This window comes from Rhineura floridana, chromosome 13 (genome assembly GCF_030035675.1).
Source record: "Rhineura floridana isolate rRhiFlo1 chromosome 13, rRhiFlo1.hap2, whole genome shotgun sequence".
In the NCBI taxonomy this organism is placed as follows: Eukaryota; Metazoa; Chordata; class Lepidosauria; order Squamata; family Rhineuridae; genus Rhineura; species Rhineura floridana.
This window is the reverse complement of record NC_084492.1, coordinates 7,614,664-7,636,480: the sequence shown is the minus strand read 5'-3', so window position 1 is coordinate 7,636,480 and position 21,817 is coordinate 7,614,664. Positions and strand designations below refer to the sequence as shown.

Below are 21,817 nucleotides of genomic sequence, written 5' to 3'. Positions count from 1 at the left end.
TTCTGCCCATTCACTCAGTTTGGAGAGGTCTTTTTGGAGCTCTTCGCAATCCCTTTTTGTTTTAACAACCCTGAACAATTTAGTGTCGTCAGCAAACTTGGCCACTTCACTGCTCACTCCTAATTCTAGGTCATTTATGAACAAGTTGAAAAGTACAGGTCCCAATACCGATCCTTGAGGGACTCCACTTTCTACAGCCCTCCATTGGGAGAACTGTCCGTTGATTCCTACTCTCTGCTTTCTGCATCTTAACCAATTCCTTATCCACAAGAGGAGCTCTCCTCTTATTCCATGACTGCTAAGCTTCCTCAGAAGCCTTTGGTGAGGTACCTTGTCAAACGCTTTTTGAAAGTCTAAGTACACTATGTCCACTGGATCACCTCTATCTATATGCTTGTTGACACTCTCAAAGAATTCTAATAGGTTACTGAGACAGGACTTTCCCTTGCAGAAGCCACGCTGGCTCTGCTTCAGCAAGGCTTGTTCTTCTATGTGCTTAGTTAATCTAGCTTTAATAATACTTTCTACCAGTTTTCCAGGGACAGAAGTTAAGCTAACTGGCCTGTAATTTCCGGGATCCCCTCTGGATCCCTTTTTGAAGATTGGCGTTACATTTGCCACTTTCCAGTCCTCAGGCACGGAGGAGGACCCGAGGGACAAGTTACATATTTTAGTTAGCAGATCAGCAATTTCACCTTTGAGTTCTTTGAGAACTCTCGGGTGGATGCCATCCGGGCCCAGTGATTTGTCAGTTTTTATATTGTCCATTAAGCTTAGAACTTCCTCCCTCGTTACCACTATTTGTCTTAGTTCCTCAGAATCCCTTCCTGCAAACGTCAGTTCAGGTTCAGGGATCTGCCCTATATCTTCCACTGTGAAGACAGATGCAAAGAATTCATTTAGCTTCTCTGCAATCTCCTTATCGTTCTTTAGTACACCTTTGACTCCCTTATCATCCAAGGGTCCAATCGTCTCCCTAGATGGTCTCCTGCTTTGAATGTATTTATAGAATTTTTTGTTGTTGGTTTTTATGTTCTTAGCAATGTGCTCCTCAAATTCTTTTTTAGCGTCCCTTATTGTCTTCTTGCATTTCTTTTGCCAGAGTTTGTGTTCTTTTTTATTTTCTTCATTCGGACAAGACTTCCATTTTCTGAAGGAAGACTTTTTGCCTCTAAGAGCTTCCTTGACTTTGCTCGTTAACCATGCTGGCATCTTCTTGGCCCCGGCGGTACCTTTTCTGATCTGCGGTATGCACTCCAGTTGAGCTTCTAATATAGTGTTTTTAAACAACTTCCAAGCATTTTCGAGTGATGTGACCCTCTGGACTTTGTTTTTCAGCTTTCTTTTTACCAATCCCCTCATTTTTGTAAAGTTTCCTCTTTTGAAGTCAAATGTGACCGTGATGGATTTTCTTGGCAATTGGCCAGTTACATGTATGTTTAATTTAATAGCACTGTGGTCACTGCTCCCAATCGGTTCAACAACACTTACATCTCGCACCAGGTCCCGGTCCCCACTGAGGATTAAGTCCAGGGTTGCCGTCCCTCTGGTCGGTTCCATGACCAACTGATCTAGGGAATAGTCATTTACAATATCTAGAAACTTTGCTTCTTTGTCATGACTGGAACACATATGCAGCCAGTCTATGTCCGGGTAGTTGAAGTCACCCATTACTACCACATTTCCTAGTTTGGATGCTTCCTCAATTTCATATCTCATCTCAAGGTCTCCCTGAGCATTTTGATCAGGGGGACGATAGATCGTTCCCAGTATTAAGTCCCTCCTGGGGCACGGTATCACCACCCACAACGATTCTGTGGAGGAGTCTGCCTCTTTTGGGGTTTCGAGCTTGCTGGATTCAATGTCTTCTTTCACGTATAGAGCGACTCCGCCACCAATACGTCCTTCCCTGTCCTTCCAATATAGTTTATATCCAGGGATAACCGTATCCCACTGGTTTTCTCCATTCCACCAGGTCTCGGTTATGCTCACTATATCAATGCTCTTCTCTAAGACCAAGCACTCCAATTCTCCCATCTTGGTTCGCAGGCTCCTAGCATTAGCGTACAGGCACTTGTAAGCAGTGTCTCTCTTCAAGTGTCTTTGGCACTTGTGGTTAGGCCTGTGGTAATTTTGCTCTTCTGAATTTATATCCTGTGCCCCTGCTCTCACAATGCCTACTTCTAGGCCTACCCCTTTTAAAATTTCATAATTTCTTTGGTTTTTATCCCAGGGGGGAGGTTTATTCTGAACCGGACCTTCCCCAGCTCCTGTCGGGTTTCCCCCCTCAATCAGTTTAAAAGCTGCTCTGCCACCTTTTTAATTTTAAGTGCCAGCAGTCTGGTTCCATTCTGGTTCAAGTGGAGCCCGTCCCTTTTGTACAGGCCCGGCTTGTCCCAAAATGTTCCCCAGTGCCTAACAAATCCAAACCCTTCCACCCGACACCATCGTCTCATCCACGCATTGAGACTGCAAAGCTGGGCCTGTCTGGCTGGTCCTGCGCGTGGAACCGGTAGCATTTCAGAGAAAGCCACCTTGGAGGTCCTGGCTTTCAGCATCCTACCTAGCAACCTAAATTTTGCTTCCAGGACCTCACGGCTGCATTTCCCCATGTCGGTGCCAACGTGCACCACGACCACTGACTCCTTCCCAGCACTGTCTACCAAACTATCTAAACGACGGGCGATATCCGCAACCTTCGCACCAGGCAGGCAAAACACCTTGCGGTCTACACGCCCATCACACACCCCACTGTCTATGTTCCTAATGATCGAATCACCCACTACAAGGATCCCTCCACCCCCTGGAGATATATCCTCGGCATGAGAGGATAGCTGCTCATCCCCCAAGGAATGGGTCCCTTCTAAGGGATCGTTTCCCTCTTCCTCAGCTGGATGCTCTCCTTCCCTGAGACCATCGTTCTCCATGATAGCAGGAGAGCTATCATCGTTGGAGTGGGACTTAGCTATAATGTCCCTGAAGGCCTCCTCCACACACCTCTCTGCCTCTCTCAGCTTTTCCAGGTCCGCCACCTTGGCCTCAAGGAAATGAAGTCATTCCCGGAGAGCAAGGAGCTCATTGCACCGAGAGCACACCCATGACTTCTGTCCAACAGGCAGATAGTCGTACATGCTGCAGGCGGTGCAAAACACTGGAAAGCCCCCACACCCCTGCTGGCTTCTTACCTGCATAGTTTTGTTTAAGGTTTATTACGTCAATGGGTTGGAGACTGCGGTTTAGTTGAGGTTAGGGAACAGACGGGCAGAGTGGGGTATGATGGTGAAGTTAGCCTTTTTTGTTTCAAACTTGAGGTTATACTCTATTTCTGTTTTGGGCGCATTAACAATTGAATCTGAAACTGCAGTTTGATGTAAAACCAGACAAATTACAATATGTTGCTACTTCAGCAATGACTCTAGCTGTTGGAAAAAACAAACTTGGCCTGCCCAAGATGCATGTTTTCAGCCTGCTATGCATAAACCACTTAAAGAAAGGTGGGCATGGTCAATTAAAAACATAGAGCACAACTAAAATTTTGCTGGAATATATTTCACCTCCCACTGTCTTATCTTGTGCAAACTGAGACACTACTCATGTCCATTGGAAACTATTCTGCAGAATAGTCAGTGTCATTATTCCACAATTGTTTTTGGAGGTTTTTTTAGTGTTGCAAAGTGTTGCTGTAGTTCACATATTCACAGAAACAGAAGCAAAAGAAAATGATTTACTATAGGAAACTTCACTAAAATTGTAGTGTAAATTAAACTTATTTAAAGTAACTATCTGAACTATATCAACTGTTTTAATATTGTTGCTTCCTCCCTCCTAAAACAAGATCAGCACAGCATGTCTTGTTGTTGTTATTTGGGCTGATTGCAGGTGTTGCCACCCCTCACCATATGCTCAGAGGCACATGTTACCAAATTCTTCCAAGCTACACAGGAAGTGGATTGGACTGAGAAAGACCAACCCAAATGGTGTTTGCATTTTGACAAATTTGTAGGGCAATACAATATCTCAGAGAGGAGATCAGGTCTCCTGCTCCCCTGGTGCATTCACTATAGTTGCCCAATTTCCCTGCTTTGTAAAGTTTGATAGAAATATCTGTACGTTCTTAAACCACAATGTTTTCTGCCTATTAGTGAATTTCTCTGCTTTTTAATCCAGGAGGTAAGAAATGGGATCCTGTGCAAGTTCGCTGAGAATGAATTGATAATTTGCATGCTTATTGAGTTCAATGGGATTTATTCCCCTGCAATCATGCTTAGGATAGGTGAAACTAACTACAGGGGATGGGGAGGGAAGAAGGAGAGAGGGGAGAAAGGGTAGAGGGGAGAAGGGGGATGGGAGCAGGCAGGAGAGGGAGGGGAGGAGGAGGGCAGGTTTGATCATTTGCATGCTTATTGAGTTCAGTGGGATTTACTCCTGTGCAATCATGCTTAGCATATGTAAAACTGACCCTGGGTCAGAGGAGAAGAGGGAGTGAGTGTGTAAGGGAGAGAGGGCTGGTATGGGCAAGGCAGGGGAGGAGGAAGAAGGAAGAGGGGAGGGGCAGAAGAAGGGAGGAGGAAGGGAAGGAGGGGAAAGGCAAGTCTGATCATTTGCATGCTTATTGAATTCACTCCTGTGAAATCATGGTTAGGAAAGACTTTTTTATTCTGACAGGCTTTTGGACTAGAAGATGTTTAAGATAGGGCCTCATAAGGTCTGTTGTATTGTTCTATGGTCCTATTCTTAATGTTTTAAATTGTCTTAGTATCTTAAGTGTATGTTTCATGGTTTTAATGTCACAAATAGTTTAATTCTATTTTAATTGTATATTTTTGTATGTTTTTTACCTATGTGTAGTTTTTATTTGTAAGCCGCCCTGAGTTCCAGTTTTGGAAAAAGGGCGGGGTAAAAATAAAGATTCATTCATTCATTCATAGGAGGGGGAGGGGAAAGGAGAGGGAAGCAGGAAGGGAGGGGAGAGGAGAGCAGAAAGAGGGGAGGAGGAAAGGGGATTGGAAGGGGAGGGGCAAAGGAAGGAGGAAGGAAGGGGCAAGAGGGAGGTGATGGGAGGGAGGAGGAGGGGAGGGCAGGTTTGATCATTTGCATGTATATTGACTTCAGTGGGATTTACTCCCGTGCAATCATGCTTAAGATAGGTGAAACTGACCTGGGGGAGGGGCAGGGAGGGGGGAAGAGATTGGGTGGGTGGGCACTGGGAAGAGGGGAAGCCCCTTTCCTTTCTAAAAGGAAAACACTGTGAACAGTATCATTCTTTTTCAGCGTTTCCCCCACCTTTTCATTCTACAGCAGGCACATGTAGCCTCCCACCCAAATTTAACCCAAAGCTGTCCCTGGCCACATCCTCACCAGGCCTTTATTTCACTTTAGACAGTCATGGCTTCTCCCAAAGAATCCTGGGAAGTGTAGTTAGTGAAGGGTGCTGAGAGTTGCTAGGAGACGCCCTATTCCCCTCACAGAGCTACAATCAGAGCGGCTGACTGTTAAAACCACTCTGGCCACTGGAGCTCTGTCAGTACCTGTACATTTTACTCCGTAACTTTTTTCTAGGAGGGCTAGGAACTTACTCTTATTTTCAAAATGAAAGCTCAGATTCTGGGCTATCTGCTGGCGGCACCAATGAAGACCGTCCCACAGGTGACACAATGGCAACCCCTACAGTAAGTATTCCTAATGCTTTAGAGCTTATGTCAGTGTGTTTATTACAGTTCTTTGTAGAAAAGAAGGAAAGACCCTTACCGTAAACATTAGCTGGCAGCCTCCAAGGATATAATCCAGGAAGGAATAATCTCTGGTGATCTGGAAAAGGATTTTAGGTGGTTGGGGAAGGGGAAGGTAGATAAGAGAAAGGGAGTTAATTTTAGGGCAATGTAGGACTGCTTTTATAGAAATCCCAGAACATGAAAAAGTTTTGAAATTATACAGTACTTTTGACCTTTTATCTCTATGTAACTAATGTCCCGTTGACCATCAACACTTCAGAAGTAATGCAATATGATGACTCAAGAGGAGCTGGGTGTGGTGTTTGCCATTAGGATTGTTTCTGGAGCTTTGTCTGATGTAGAAATGCACTAGGATTCCACCAATTTGCAGGGAAAGAAAACTCCTGATGTTAGAAGAGCTGCTAAGCTTCTTTTCAGCTCTGGAACCAATGATAAGGCTGAGCCTCAAAACCTAGAAGCATAGGAAGCTGCGTTATACCACACTGGACCGTTTGTTCATCTGACCCAACACCACCTCCTCTGGTGACTGGCCACAGCTCTTCGTGGTCTCAGTCAGAGAGGGGAAATTCCAGCAGGGACTGAACCTGGGGCCTTCTACATACAAAGGAGATGCTCTACCATGGAACTATGGTCCCTCCCCAAAGAGAGATATCAATGCACTGTTAGGGGCATCTCTGCTGCAACTAGCATTCTCTTTCCCCCTCCCCAACTTTGTTATTCCCATTCTATAATACTGGTTGTGTGAATCAGCCATGAGTTGTCAGATTCTGCATTCTAAAAGAGTCAGGTGTACAGAGGCAACCAACTGCCATACTGCTGCAGCAGAGATGGCGCCACCAACCAGTTGCCTCTTTGCCCGAATAACAGCTACTCCTTCAAAACTGGTGCAGGACATTGATGTGAACAGTCTGCAAGTGAGGGCATCTCAGCTTCCAACGTTGCCAGTTTTGGACTGCACCACTCACACGGGACCAGAATAACCCTTGCGGACTACCACAAAGACTAGTCAAGATAAGGATCAATGCAGAACAGGATCAAAAACTGGAGTTATGGCAAGTAGCAACTGGTGAAAGATGGAGACACAAGATTTGCTCGGCCAGCGGTGGAATGATGGGTAATTTAGGTTTCTATACTGCCCGGGTTGACTTCATAACCTACACAACTGAAAAGAAAGACTTTCCTTTCTCTTTCTTCCTTTTCAAAATGGGGGAAAGCCCTAGCTCAGTGGAAAAGCATCTGCTTTGCATGCAGTAGGTCCCAGATTCAGTCCCCGGAATCTCCAGGTAGGGCTGGAAATGTCCCCTGTTCGAAACCCCGGAGAGCCACTGCCAGTGAGTGTAGGCAATATTGAGCTAGGTGGGCCAATGGTCTAACTCAGTATAAGGCAGCTTCCTACGTTTCTAACCTTTTAAAAACCCACCTTTCTAAATCCTCTTTCTGGCTGTGGATAGTCCTGGTCATCAGACTTGAAGAGTAACGGCCTATCTGTGCACTGCAGACATGGACTGTACCGACATGATGCAAGAGAATTTTGGGATGTGGAAGAAAACTAAATATAAATACAGAACTGAAGAGTAACGCTAAACATTACTGTGTACACCCTTAAGCGATGCCTTGTACCTCTTTGCTCTCTGCTGTTGTTTTTTAATGTCCATTTTAATGTCACGTTCACTACGTAATAATAACATTGATTTTAAAAATACCCTGGGATCCTCTTGGTTGGGGGTTCCCCAACTGTGACCCGAGGACTCCCAGTGCTTTGAGTGGTCTGCAGAATGTCTGTGGATTTGTGTTTGAAGGTGGGAGGCCACGCCTTCCTCAGGTTAAATATTCATGTTGATTTTTAATTGCAGCTTCATTGCTTCTTTTACTTGTTATCTTATATTTTACTGTAGGACAGTTTGAATTCTACGGAATTCAAGTTGTAACACAATCAAATACAATACATGAGGAAGAAAAGAAGCAATAAAATGCAATTAAAAATCATGCAGCATCGAGCACAGAGCATTCCAATTGCTACAACAGGCAGGAGAAATCACGGCGGGTTCTGCCAAGATCCAGCTATTTTCAAGTGGTCCATGAGGGAAAAAAAACATTGGGAACCACCAGATCAAATCTGGCTCTTGTGAGGGGTGTGATTTGATCTACTAGTTGCCAATTCATAGGCATAAAGATGGACAGAGAGAGGTGGCCGTGCATGAAGAGGACTTGGTGGAAAGCCATTAGGTGGGGAGGGGGCTGCAGTTTTGCCCCCCACTCTCTTCCCAAAGCAGCTATCTGACCAAAGTCATTGCTGGCTGGGATACAGAGGTCGGCACAGCTGTCTTGTGTGGACTGGAAGTGTTGAATCAGCACATTCAGCCCAGAAGCAAACCCTTGCAGGCAGGCAGCGGCGTCACTAGCGGGAGTGCGGGGTGGTGCGGACCTCCGGCACGCACCCTCCCAGGTGCATGGACTGGGGTGGCTGATTTTACATGTGCGTGCGCACGCGCACGCACTCACCATGCACTCCAGGTTGGCGGTGGAAGGCCTGTCCCGGCTTCACCGCCAGCGAGCGGGTGCCTGCTTTCAGTCTCGCCCGCCCGCCTCTGAGGAGGAGTTGGCTGCGCCGACCCGGAGCGCTTCTCGGCTCCTTTGCCGGGCAACGGCGTGGGGTGGCTCTGGGTGTCACCCCCCTCAGGGTGTCACCCGGGTGCGGTCCGCACCCTCCGCACCCCGGTAGTGATGCCCCTGCAGGCAGTCCATGGAACTCGGTTTCATTCTTCTGGATCAAGTTGAAAATGAACTTTGATGTTGCTGGAAGAAAGGACATTCAAGGTTGGGGTTTTATTTTGCTCCAGGCCTTCACAGCCATCAGTCACATACGGAGAATTCTCATACATTTTGCCTGAATTTTGGTGTCCTCCACATAGGCAGTAACAACTCACCACAGAGCAAACTGATGAGCAAATATTTTTTTGGTCTATGGCAGGGATGGGAAATCATTGGCCCTCCAAGTGTTGTTGGACTTCAACTCCCATCACTCCCACCTAGTAGGATCTTGGGAGTTGGAGTCCAGCAGCAGCTGGAGGGTTGCAGGATCCCCATCCCTGGTTTATGGGTAAGCTGAGGAGCTGAATGAGGTACCCTGTCTTCTCGTATTTCAGGGCCAGGGCAGGTCGCGTCTGGTCTCTGATCCCTGTTCTCCACTGATCCTGTATCCACCTAAGAAATGTAGTGTCTGTTGGAATATATGGGGTTCAACTCCAACTTGGGTTGAGGCGGCATGGGGTTAAAAAGGGTAGCTAGAGAGGAGACCTCCTGGTTGCTAGGCTATACCTGTCCTTTGATCTCCTGCTGTCTCTTCCTTCCTGCTAGACTGATATGCAAAGGATGTTGATCCCAGTTCCTTCCCTCCTTCCCAGTCTTCTTCTTTCTCTTGAGAGGGGAGCAGACATATTCCTTTGTCTCTCCCTCTCCTCCAAACATGAGGGCAAGCGCTGGGCTCAGTGGTTGCTTCTCCAACTTAGCTAGTTAGCTAGATATAGGACTCTTTCCCGTCAAGCATGTACTTCCAGAACAAAGTAGTTATTTCTTATTTTAAAGGTTAAAGTCTCTGACTAATTTGCAGGGAAGGTAGAATCTTTAGCAAAGATTCAAACACACACACACCAGCTCGCTCAGAACTCTCCGTTCCGAGCATTGCGACTCTCCGACAGTGCCTTGGGCACACAGCAGCTCAGGGCAAGTCCCTACACACCTCTGTCTCTCTCTCTAAATTTGGGTGGTCCCTTCAGACATGCAAGGATACTGCAGCCTAGAAGAGTGCTGAACATATATGCATATACCGCAGCACCCACATTAAGATCATTCTGGCAAGCATGTTTGCTGCATAAACAGCATGATGTGTGAAGCGGATGCATCCACCAGGAGTCACTGCCAATTGCACAGTACAGCAGGGGCAGCCAATGTGAAGTCCACCTGATGTTGTTGGACTACAACTCCCATCAGCCCCAGCCAGCAACGCCAATGGTTAGGGATGATAATAGTTATAGTCTGCCTGGAGGGCACCACGTTGGCTATCCTTGCCTGGGGCAGGGAAGGGGGTCAGTGGTAGATCAGCTGCTTTGCATGCAGAAGGTCCCAGGTTCAATCCCCAGCGTCTGCAGGTAGGGCTGGGAATGTCTCCTGCCTGAAATCCTGGAGAGCTGCTGCTTGTCAGTGTTGACAACACTAAGCTAGAAGGACCAATGGTCTGACTCGGTATAAGGCAGCTTCCTATATTCCTGTGCTGCACAGCAGAGGAGAACTTCTCCAGAACCTGACATAAATCTTAATGTCTTATCTCCTCCTCTCCCTTCCCTGCTGCTCCATGTTTATAACATCCCTTTCCTGAGGCCACAATATTACTCAAATCCAGTAACTCTTTTTTAAAAAACAAGTTAGGGTGAACTAACCTTAACTGTAACATTATAAGATAATACATGCATTAAAAACCCAGTGGCCATTTCTTTTAAGGGAAAAGAGATGGGAGGAGGGAGAGTTTACTCCTCCCCCCCACCTGTTTTCTGCTGCAATGTTCCTTCCCTCTGCCCTGTCTGGAAAACCACCCGCCATCATTTCTCCATTCCAACTCACCCCGTCTTAAAAACCCATAACACCGACTTTTTCCTTCCAAGAAGCACGTGTTTTGAGGAGTAACATGTAGCTTGGCTCTCACAGCTGACATCAGCCTTACTCAACATCTCCAGATGTTTTGGGTCCCTTCCAGATGACCTACTGAATGAGCCTGTTTGAGGGGAGGCTGAACACGTTACGGCAAAGCAACTGTTTATCCTGTACTTTCCAGTGTGTTTCCCCATCACTTTCCTTATTGCAAAAAGTCAGATCTTTTGGGGAAGTGGGTTTGTTGCATAGGACCTCCCACTCCGTTATAATTGTGAGATCTGAGTTTGGCAGTATGTGATTGAATCCCACCCCAAAATAGCAATATTCTGAAAACACCCTTGGACTACAACTCCCATCAGCCCCAGTCAGTACTTATGGGAGCGGTATGTGGAGGACAAGAACTGGTGAAGGAAGTTTTAGGTCAGCCTTTCCCAGCCTTTGGCTCCCCAGCTGTTGCTGGACTTCAATTCCCAGCATTCCTGACTGTTGCCCACACTGGCTGGGGCTGATGGGAGTTGTAGTTCAGCAACATCTGGGGACCCAAAGGCTGCCTTAAATGAAGCACTCACTTTGCAGGATTTCACGATGATGATTCCTGAGTTCTTGTAGCTCCTTTTCTTCTTCTGTTTTTTGGGGTTGATGCATTCAAATTCTACCTGTTTTTTTAAAAAAAATGAAGGGAAAGAAGAAATACAGGTTACAATAAACACACGGTACACTGAAAAATGCATTCTCGTCTTCTCAAAAGCCAGCAAAATGAAGCAAAGGCCTGCAGTATATAATTAACTAAATAAAAATCAACTACATTGTTTTGCTTCCATGATGGATGCATTAAACCAGAGGTGGGGAACATTCTTTTCAGCCCAAGGGCCACATTTACTTGTCGGCAACCTTCCAGAGTCCACATGCCAGTGGTGGGCGGGCCAGAAGTTAAAGTGGGTAGGGCAACAAACAGTGGAGAATGGTGGCTCTGATGTCAGTGCGGTGAATCCGCTATCAGTTTTAATCAGAACTTTCAAGGAGCTCTCCCAGGTGCCAAACCTATTTCAGCACCTTGGACAGTCCCTTGAAAGTTCAGGCAAAAAACCGAAGCGGATGCATTGCCCCACTGACACTGGAACCGCCACTCTTCCCTGGCAGCAAATGTTAATTTACTCACACTTCTCTCTCTGTATTCCATCCAGCCAAGCAAGAAGCATGATCAGAGTTCAAGGAGGGTGTGAAGGGAGGCCAGTGAGGTGCGTGGTCTGGAGAGAAGGGATGTGTTTGGGGAGAGGGTGTGTAGCCTGAGGAAAGTTTTGCAGGCCACAGAGAGAGGCTTGGAGGGCTGCATTCAGCCCCCAGGCCTGAGGCTTTATGTCTCTGCATTAAAAAAACCCTGGAGTTCTGGGACCCCCACTGAGGGGTCTGGGAACTCTCTGCCTCCACAGTCAGAATCTGTATGCTTCTGAATATCAGTTGCTGGAAACCAAAGGAGGGGCGAGTGCTCTTGCGCTCAGGTCCTCCTTGCAGGCTTCCCATGGGCATCTGGCTGGCCGGAGAGAACAGAACGCTGGACTAGATGGGCCACTGGCCTGATCCATCAGGCTCTTCTTCTGTCCTTAAGCTCCCTTGGATGGAAAGTGGAATAAATAAGCTGGAGCTTGTTTTAGCTGGGACTCGGGAAACTTTCCCCAAAGGGTTAGCTCAGGTGTGGGGAACCTGTGGCCCTCCAAATGTTGCTAAATTACACCTCACCTCATTCCTGGCCTAATCCATGCTTGCTAGGCCTGATGGGATTCGTACTTCAGCAACACCTGGAGGACCAAAGGTACCCTACCCATGGGTTAGCTGTGACTGGGAGGCGAGGATCCCTGGAATCATTTGCACACCTTCTCCCTGAATTCTGGGCACTGCCCAGGATTGTCTCTGGGTTGGCCTTGCACTTGTTTTCAAGGCGCCCATGCTGGCTGAAGGTTGGAGTCAACCCAGGAGCTCCGACTGGATTTTGTGCTGCCAAGTAGAGCTGTGAGACACGAGGTTTGCCTGGCTGGGGTGGCCTCTGTGTGGTGGCACCAGGGATTCACTGGTTATGCATACCAACCCTTCAGTCCCCTGTAACCCAAACCCAAACCAGCTGTCAGGGGGTTTACTTCTAATTTTGTTTTTTCTGATTTCATTCAGCACTTCAAGCACAATTCTGTGAAGAGAGGAAGCAGCCTGAATAGCTGCCCACATCAAAGCAAACAAGAGTCTATTCTTAGTGTTCAGATGGATGGTCTAAGCCAGCAAGGCCTTTCTCCTTCTGGAAAATGGGAATAATACTGGCCTCCTGCATAGTTTTGTAAGGAGTCCTCACTAGTGCAGCAGGATTGACAATTTTTAAAAGATGAATGAAATCAGCCCCGGCTGCCACACCTTCGTTACACGTATGGCTAACTGCAGGCCTTCAGATGAATGAAGGAGAATGTGCTTATGAAGGGATGAACCTGTCAAAACCTGCTTCTCTTTTTTCCACATCAGTTTGCAAACATTTTCTTGACAAAAAAAAAGTCTGCATGAAAATTTGTATGCATTTTTCCATGTCCGTCTCCTAATATACACATTTTTGCAAGCACGTTTCCCTAATATAATTCATTTCGTAGCATTATTTTCATTAATATATACATTTTTGTGCAGACTTTTCCATAACAGATACCTTTTTGTACACATGTTTTGGTTGGAGAATTGCATCGTGAAATTCAGAAAATTGCACATTGTGACAGATAACTGCATTTTGGCCTGCTCATTTGTTTGGAGAGAGCAAATTACATAGGAACAGAGGAAGCTGCCTTATATAGTCAGACCATTGGTCTCTCTAGCTCAGAACTGTCTACACCAACTGGCAGCAGCTCTCTATGGGTCTCTCCCAGTAGGTTTCACATTAAAATGCTGCCTGAATACCCCACCCCATCCTTAGCTCTGCTGCTTTGAACCATACAGCATTGCTGGCAGTAGGAGAGTTCTGCCTTGTACCTAGACAATGGAGCTAAGAAACACATCCCTTCTGGTCTTTAGAGCCTGGAGTTTGGAATAAAGGAGCTGCCTGAGCTATTTAAAGCACATAACTACATTTAGAAGCACTCAGCATCAGACAGAAACTCAAGGGGAAATGGCAGATGAACGCAGCAGGAGTCCAAGCCTCTCTCTCTTTTCTTTTTTTTTGAGGGTGGAGAATGTTGATTACTCACTAGGTAAACAAACGCGTGTTCCCATTTTATTTTTAAGCTTTTTACGTAGAAGCACCTCAATCATCCCTCTGCAAGAACCTTTTCTTTCTCCCTGGAGCATGTTGACACACATGCATGCACTCACAGTAGAGGAAAAGGAAGGTTTGATTCCTAGCCTCAAAAGAGCTTTGAAGTCAATTATGTAACGATTTTGAATGACCGTTTAGAAACCTGACCTGCTGGGGCTTTATCAACCCATAGATCAATCTGTATTGCTCACTTTGCCCTGAGAGAGATCAATGGCATAACCTTCTGACTACTAGGTAATACTATCTAACTGAAACAGACGGAAATTCTCTCTCATTTTGCAACTCAGTCTTCACTATAACAGATCTCTTCTTCACATAATAGGGTAAAATCTGGCTGTTTATCAGCTTTCTATAAACTTCCACTAAGAAGCCAAGTCACGATTGGTCCATCTAGCTCAGTATTGTCTACACTGACTGGCAGCAGCTCACCTTAAGATGAAAGAGTCTTCTCTGGCCCTGCACTTGCCACGGATTGAATGGGACATATTTTGCATGCAAAACATGCACTGAGCTATGACCTTACTGTGATATCACAGAATGATCGCAAACATTCCAATAACATAAGAGGAAGTCTATGTCTCACAATATTGATAAACAGATCAGATAAGGTTTTGTTAATACAGTGTAATACAGCAATTACAAACATTCAGTCATATATCAAAGAAACAAACCTTACACATTTAATAACATTTCTGAGATTGATAAAAGAAAAACAAATTTAAAATATCAAATTATAACAGAGAAGAAAGCTGCCATTTCTATGGTAATCCATAGCATTTTTATTCATCTTAGTATACAACAGCAGTGCCCGAGTGAGAAATCTTGCTGTTCTAAATGCAGCATACTTATCAGTACCTTTGACCCCATCTGCACTTTAACATTATACATTTAAAGCAGTATGCCATTTTAAACAGTCATGGGTTCCTCCCAAAGAATCCTGGGAACAGTAGTTTTGTTAAGAGTGCTGAGAGTTATTAAAATGGAAATGGACTGCCTTCAAGTCAATCCCGACATATGGCGACCCTATGCGTAGGGATTTCATGGTAAGCGGTATCCAGAGGAGGTTTACCATTGCCTCCCTCTGAGGCTAGTCCTCCCCAGCCGGCTAGGGCCTGCTCAGCTTGCCACAGCTGCACAAGCCAGCCCCTTTCTTGTCTGCAACTGCCAGCTGGGGGGCAACTGGGCTCCTTGGGACTCTGCAGCTTGCCCACGGCTGCACAGGTGGCAGGACATGTAACCCCTGAGCCACTCATTGTGGGAATGACCTTTAGCTGGCCCTTGACACCCAGGAGACACGAGCGGGGATTTGAACTCACAGACTCTGGACTCCCAGCCAGGCTCTCCCCCCACTGGGCTATACCAGCTGTTAATGAGAGTTACTAAGAGACCCCCCTATTCTCCTCACAGAAGAAGCCATGGTTGTTTAAAGTGGTATGAAACTGCTCTCATTGTATAGTGCAGATGGGGCCTTTTAGTAGGAAGGGCAACTAATCTCGGAAAACAATCATATCCAAGACGCTAGCAATGGATGGATGTTTATAATACACCTCACATTCAAGTAGATCATCTGAGAATTGAAAAAGCAGACTTGATGTTTAGGAATACCCTTAATTTGGCGCTACGGCTTTTCCCCAAGCCTTGCTGCAGGCCTGTGCAACTACCACACTTCCTGTGAAAAGCGAGAGAAGCGGACCACCTCTATCAGCCTGGCTGAGGCCAACTGCGATTTGGTTCTTTTCTCTTGGGGAGGGTTGCTGAGGATTGCATGAGCTTTGGGGTGAAAAGTGATTTCCAATGAATATCTGAACTTTGTACCAAACTATTTGGCTGTAGTTCAGTGATTTCAACGTGCAAAGTATTTTAACAATCCTCTCATTGACTTTCATCCTTAGCCTTAGTTCTGTTTTTGTAAAACAGGAACGATAGGCTGCGACTGAGCGGGGATCAAAGTCAGATTCCTGTAAGTCCAACAAGTTAGCCATTGGCACAAATCCCTAAGCGCTCTTCTGCGAGGCTGATAAGGTGAAAGCCTTAACTGGGTGAACTTCGGCCTTCGTTTGGTACTAGAAGTGATGTTTGCTAAAAAGGGTCAGCACAAACACGTTGATAGCGAGCAAGAGTTTGGACGGAAATGGAAGCAATAACCCAAGATAACACAAGTAAAGGGACAAAGGCGGCAGATTAATCCCGTCCAAGCAGGATGTAAAGGAACAACACGTTATGGAGGCAGATATAGTTCTTTTTAAAGACACTTATCCAGTTGGATTTTTGCTGCACAGCCCCGTTAATAGCAGTACGTAGAAACAGAGGAAGCTGGCTTATGCCAAGTCAGACCATTGGTCTTGTCTGCACTGACAGTCAGCAGCTCTCCAGGGGCTCATAGAATCATAGAATAGGAGAGTTGGAAGGGGCCTATAAGGCCATCAAGTCCAACCCCCTGCTCAGTGCAGGAATCCAAATCAAAGCATCCCCGACAGATGGTTGTCCAGATGCTTCTTGAATGCCTCCAGTTCAGGCAGGGAGCATTCCCAGCCCTCCCTGCAGATGATGCTGGGGATTGAGCCTGGGACCTTTGACATGCAAGGCAGATGCTCTGCCTTGCTGAAGGCCTGCACAACTGCCGCGCTGCCTCTGAGAAGTGGAAGAGCGAGGCCACTTGATCGACCTGACTGGGGCCAACTGCCTTCTGGTTGTGGGGAAGAGTCGTCGCTCTGTGGCAGACCATCTGCTTAGCAAGCAGACAGTCCCAGGTTCAGTCCACGGCACCTCCCCAGCACCTCCAGGCTGAAACCCTGGAGGGAGAGCTGCCGACTGTCAGCAAAGAGGACGCTACTGAGCTAGACGAAACAACGAGTCTGACTCAGGATAGGGCAGCTTCCTGTGCTCCCAGAACCGCCTCCATTGTCAGCCTAGATGCCTGTGAGGGACTGGTGAGACACTGAGGCCCCCTGAGCTAAGATGGGAGCAACAGCCATTAGACTCCAGTCCCCTGCAGTGGTCATTCCATCTGGCCATCATTTGACCTCATTATACACTACAGGGGCTGGGGAACCTTTTTCAGCCCAAGGGCCACATTCCCTTCTGGGCAACCTTCCAGGGTCCACATGCCAGTGCTGGGCAGGGCCTGAGGCAAAAACGTGGAGAACAATTTTACCTTTCTACAGGAGGTTAGTTCCTACGTACTTGCACACCCGTCTCCATCCTCCATCCAGACAGCCAAGAATTGCTATCAGAGTTCAAGGGCACATTCCAGCCAGGTAAAAACATGCAAGGAGAGTGCCAAGCAGGTTTGGTGAGGGGCGCATGGCCTGGGGAATGTTCCGAGGGCCAGAGTGAGAGGCCTGGGGGGGCCGCATTTGGCCTTCGACCTTGAGGCTCCTCATTCCTGATACAGCAGCATGAATGAGTCAGTACCTGGGTTTGATCATCCTTTCCTCTTCCTTCCCTCAAAATCAACAAATAAACTTCTGATGCACCAAATCAAATGCAGACCACTAGCCATGTAATGTTACCAGCCAGGTGCATGAAAACTCCATCTCTGCAGTTCCAGGCAAGCAGCAAAACTCGGCAAGTTCATAAAGACTCAGGTGGACTGCCACATGTAGCTAGTAGGCTGTCATTGGCTTGGAGGGTCAGAGGTTGTGCAGATTTGTCATGCCATGAGTATCCCATATCTCCTAATATCCATGTCCCCACAAAAAGGAAATACGTTCCTAATCGTTGCTTCACAGCTACAAAATTTCTTCTCCTTGGAAGCTTATCAAAGCATCTTTTTGAACTGCTGTAAGGCCCTCATATTGCAGGCTAGGCTAAAAGGTGTTAGAAAAAGGGCGGGGAACCTTTTTCAGCCCACATGCTGCATCCTCTCACGGGCCACATGCAAAAGTGGCCTGAATAACAGATGTGACATTTACCTTTCCAGAGTAGGCAAAGTGTTACTGTTATTTTAAAATTATTCTTATTCTCATTACATTTATACCCCACCTTTCTTCCATCATGGAAGCCAAGGTGACATGCAAGAGGTTCTCCGGTGGTCTCCCATCCAGGCCCACACCTGCTTAGCTTCAGCAAGGTGGTGGCCTCTGGTGCTTTCAGGCCATATTGTGTTCATATTCGAACAAATCCAAAGTTCTTCTCCAGAGCTTACCACAAAGGCATCTTGGGCTTCACACATCTTGGCGACGGAGGTCTGGAGCTCCCCGATGAAATCATGGCCTCCATCGTTATCATAATCATGGCACACGATCTAGAGGAAAAGGAGGAAAAGTGTGTGTGTGGAGTTATGGAGTATACAGGTGGGCCTGCCAGCCCAAGAAACTTGAAATTGAGTTCCAACCTTTTTATGACAAGAGTAATTTCATGAAAGAAACTCATCTTTCTCGGAAATGGGATAGCTTTTTTTAGGAATTGCAACAAAGTGTCAGAAATAATGAGATGTTGTCTAGGAAGAGTAATTACAGCAGAACAGCTCCAATTAACTGATAAAGACAAAGGTCAGGATAACGAAGACAGCTATTTCCAGAAACTTCCAAGAACTTCTTATTTGCAGACTATTTTAAAATGTTGTAAAAGTGTTCCATTGAGGGGTGGCATCCATGGTCACCAGCATAACCAGGTCCACAGCCAGCCCACAGATTCTGTTTTCCCTGAATTTGGCCGTGAAAGAAATAGTTACATCTGACAACTATATGCTGAGTTCTCCTTCCCCTGAACATCCTTCTCCTGAACATCTCCTGATACAATGCTTGATTCCTGAGGTGCTGCTGGAATGATTTCTGTGGAGCATGCACTTTAAAAATCCCCAGAAGTGTTGCTGCTCCCCTCTGGATATGTGGAACAGGGCCTTCACAGTGGTTGCCCCTTTCATGTGAAATCCATTTCCAAAGTTCATTCTTTATTAATTTTTAGGAAGATAGTGATGATATGGCTTCTAAAAAGGTGTTGGTATGCAGGCCATTGCTTATGTGTCTGCTATAAGTAAAACAATCTGAAAGTTCCAAACTAGATTTCTTGAAGAGACCCAGATCTGGGAAAGTGGGTCTCTGTCCAACATTAAAGATGAAATGGAGGAGGGTATGATTTATTTATTTATTTATTATTAAATTTATATCCCACCCTTCCTCCCCCTAGGAGCCCAGGGTGGCAAACAAAAACACTAGAAACACTCCAAAACATCTTAAAAACATTTTGTGTATCTGTTTTTGGTGTTTTTAGTTGCTGTAAACCGCCCAGAGAGCTTCGGCTATGGGACGGTACACAAATACAATCAATCAATCGATCGATCAATAAACAAACAAACAAACAAATAAATAAATAAAAACAGACTTTAAAATATATTAAATATATTAAAACAAGACATCTTTAAAAACATGTTAAAACAAAACATCTTTTTTTAAAAAAGCTTTAAAAACATCTTAAAAAGCAATTCCAGTACAGATGCATTCTGGGATAAGGTTTCTACTTAAAACGCTTATTGAAAGAGGAAGGTCTTCAGTAGGCGCCGAAAAGATAAAGAGATGGCGCCTGTCTAATATTTAAGGGGAGGGAATTCCAAAGGGTAGGTGCCACTACACTAAAGATTGGCTTCCTAGGTTGTGCAGAACGTACCTCCTGATAAAGATGGTATCTGCAGGAGGCCCTCACCTGCAGAGCGCAGTGACTGACTGGGTATATAAGGGTCTTTATATAAGATGGTCTTTCAGGTATCCTGGTCCCAAGCTGCGTAGGGCTTTGTACACCAAAACCAGAACCTTGAACTTCGCCTGGTAGCTAATGGGCAGCCAGTGTAATTCTTTCAGCAGTGGGGTGACGTGTTGGTGATATCCTAACCCAGTGGGCAGTTGTGCTGCCACATTTTGCACCAGCTGCAGCTTCCAGACCAACCTCAAGGGTAGCCCCACATACAGTGCATTACAGTAATCCAACCTGGAGGTTACCAGTGCATGGGCAACAGTGGTCAGGCTATCCCAGTCCAGAAACGGCCGCAGCTGTCTTATCAGCCGAAGCTGGTAAAAGGCACTCCTAGCCACTGAGGTCACCTGGGCCTCTAGCAACAAAGATGAATAGAGGAGCACACCCAGATTATGGACCTGCTCTTTCAGAGGGAGTACGACCCCATCCAAAGAAATAAACTGATCAATTATCCGAACTCGGGAACTATCAACCCACAGCACTTCTGTCTTGCTAGGATTCAGACTCAGTTTGGAGTGTAACTTAAACCTTCCTGCACACACTCCTTTTCTCCTAAACTCTGATTCCTTATCTGCTCTTCTTCCAGCTCTAAGAAAAGCATCTTGAAACACCAGCTGGAGAAAAGCAGCTGGGGGAAGAGAGGAAGGGAAAGCAGGGGAAGGTACAAGCATCCTTCACCTGCCAGTTTCCCCCTTTTAAATATTCAGCAGAGACCCCTGTCTTAAGCCTGAAACTGGCACTATATATCTAGTTCAGCGCAAAGTCTGTTTGGACATCCCTTTATTGCGTTGTAATATATATATATGATAGCACTCTTCAAGTACATGAAAGGTTGTCACATAGAGGAGGGCCGGGATTTGTTCTCTATTGTCCCAGAGTGCAGGACACGGAATAAAGAGCTCAAGTTGCAGGAAGCCAGATTTCGACTGGACATCAGGAAAATCTTCCTAACTGTTAGAGCCATACGACAATGGAACCAATTACCTAGAGAAGTAGTGGGCTCTCCAACAATGGAGACATTCAAGAGGCAGCTGGACAGCCATCTGCCGGGAATGCTTTGATTTGGATTCCTGCATTGAGCAGGGAGTTGGACTTGATGGCCTTATAGACCCCTTCCAACTCTACTATTCTAGGATTCTATGATTGCTATCAGGATCTGTTTAAAACATCAAGAGCCGTGTCAAGAGCCATTGGGCTAAAAAGTAGGCTAAAAGTTTTCAAATGTTATCAGAAAAGGCTTACATGTTTTGCGGCTTCTAGGCAACTAGAGAGCTTGGCACACACCTCTCAGTATTAGAAACTCCAATTAATTTTTCTCTCTCTCACCAGCACTTGGAGACAACTAAACTGAATCAAGGTAGAGTTTGGCCATCAGTACCTTTATCTGCTTTTCAATGTCCCCGTCACACAGAGATATTAAAGGCACAGTGAACGGCTTCCACACAGGATCCAGCGTGTATTTAATCACCTGCAATTTGGAGAGATGGAGAAGAATGGGATAAACGTTGGAGAGGCATAGGATAAGATCATTTCACATAAGGACATAAAGAAGAGCCCTCCTGGATCAGTCCAGCATCCTGTTCTCCCAGCGGCCACCCAGATGCTCGGGGGAAGCTCGCAAGCAGGATCTGAGCACAAGAGTACTCTTTCTTCCTTCGGTTTCCAGCAACTGAGCCAGACACCAAGGGCTCAACTAGACATCAAGGCTGGTCTTACTAATAAATAGGCAGTGTGAGACAACTGCCACAGGCAGTAAATGTTGCGCTGTAGGGAAAGCAGAGGTGGCTCCTGGCTGTTCCTCCCATGCCCCCCCAAACCATTCCCCTTTGTATCCACAAAGCCTGTCCTGGGGCCCCTAATTTGGCCTGCACCACCAGATATGCAGATGAGATACCGTCTCATCACCAGTGCTGAAGTAAGACTGCGTACATTTAAAGCACAACTTCCACCAAAGAATCCTGAGAATGGTAGTTCACCCTTCAGAGCTACAGTTCCCAGCACCCTTAACAAATGACAGTTCCCAGGATTCTTTGGGGGGAAATTATGTGTTTTAAATGCATGGGGTGGCATTCAGTGCCAAGTTCTACTCAGATTAGTCCCATTGAAGGCAACAGACACGGCTAATTTAGGTTCGTTAATTTCAGCAGGTCTACTCCGAGAAGGATTTAGTTGAATGCAACCCATGGCATGTAAGCAGCCTAAGTTCCAACTTTTGGCTTCTGTGTGTGGAATGGGAAGGAGGGTGGCATCTTGTCCTTCGCATCAGGCATCAGCATGTCTTGGACCGGCCCTGCTACACAATGAGGGCAGCCACACTTTTTATACACCCATTCACATATAAAGCAGGAGGTGCAGAGTGCCCCCACCGTTTTGACATCAAATGTTGCACATGGGTGACAGAAGCAAAATCTTCTCCTGTCTTACCTCTCCACACTCTATCTCTTCTGACACTTTTCTCCAAGTCCTGCTC

At 46.2% G+C, this 21,817-nt stretch overlaps 1 protein-coding gene across 2 annotated transcripts in view; it reads right to left on the bottom strand.

The window, feature by feature from the left end:
- CPNE2 (copine 2) overlaps positions 1 to 21,817 on the bottom strand; it is a 214,690-nt gene that overhangs the window by 37,859 nt on the left and 155,014 nt on the right. For both annotated transcript variants that reach the window (XM_061593744.1, XM_061593745.1), the window contains exons 7-10: positions 20,726 to 20,815; positions 17,804 to 17,902; positions 10,949 to 11,035; positions 5,749 to 5,808 (exon numbers count right to left, since the gene is read on the bottom strand). In XM_061593744.1, coding sequence (XP_061449728.1) covers positions 5,749 to 5,808; positions 10,949 to 11,035; positions 17,804 to 17,902; positions 20,726 to 20,815 — 336 coding nt within the window. The remainder of the gene's footprint in view (positions 1 to 5,748; positions 5,809 to 10,948; positions 11,036 to 17,803; positions 17,903 to 20,725; positions 20,816 to 21,817) is intronic.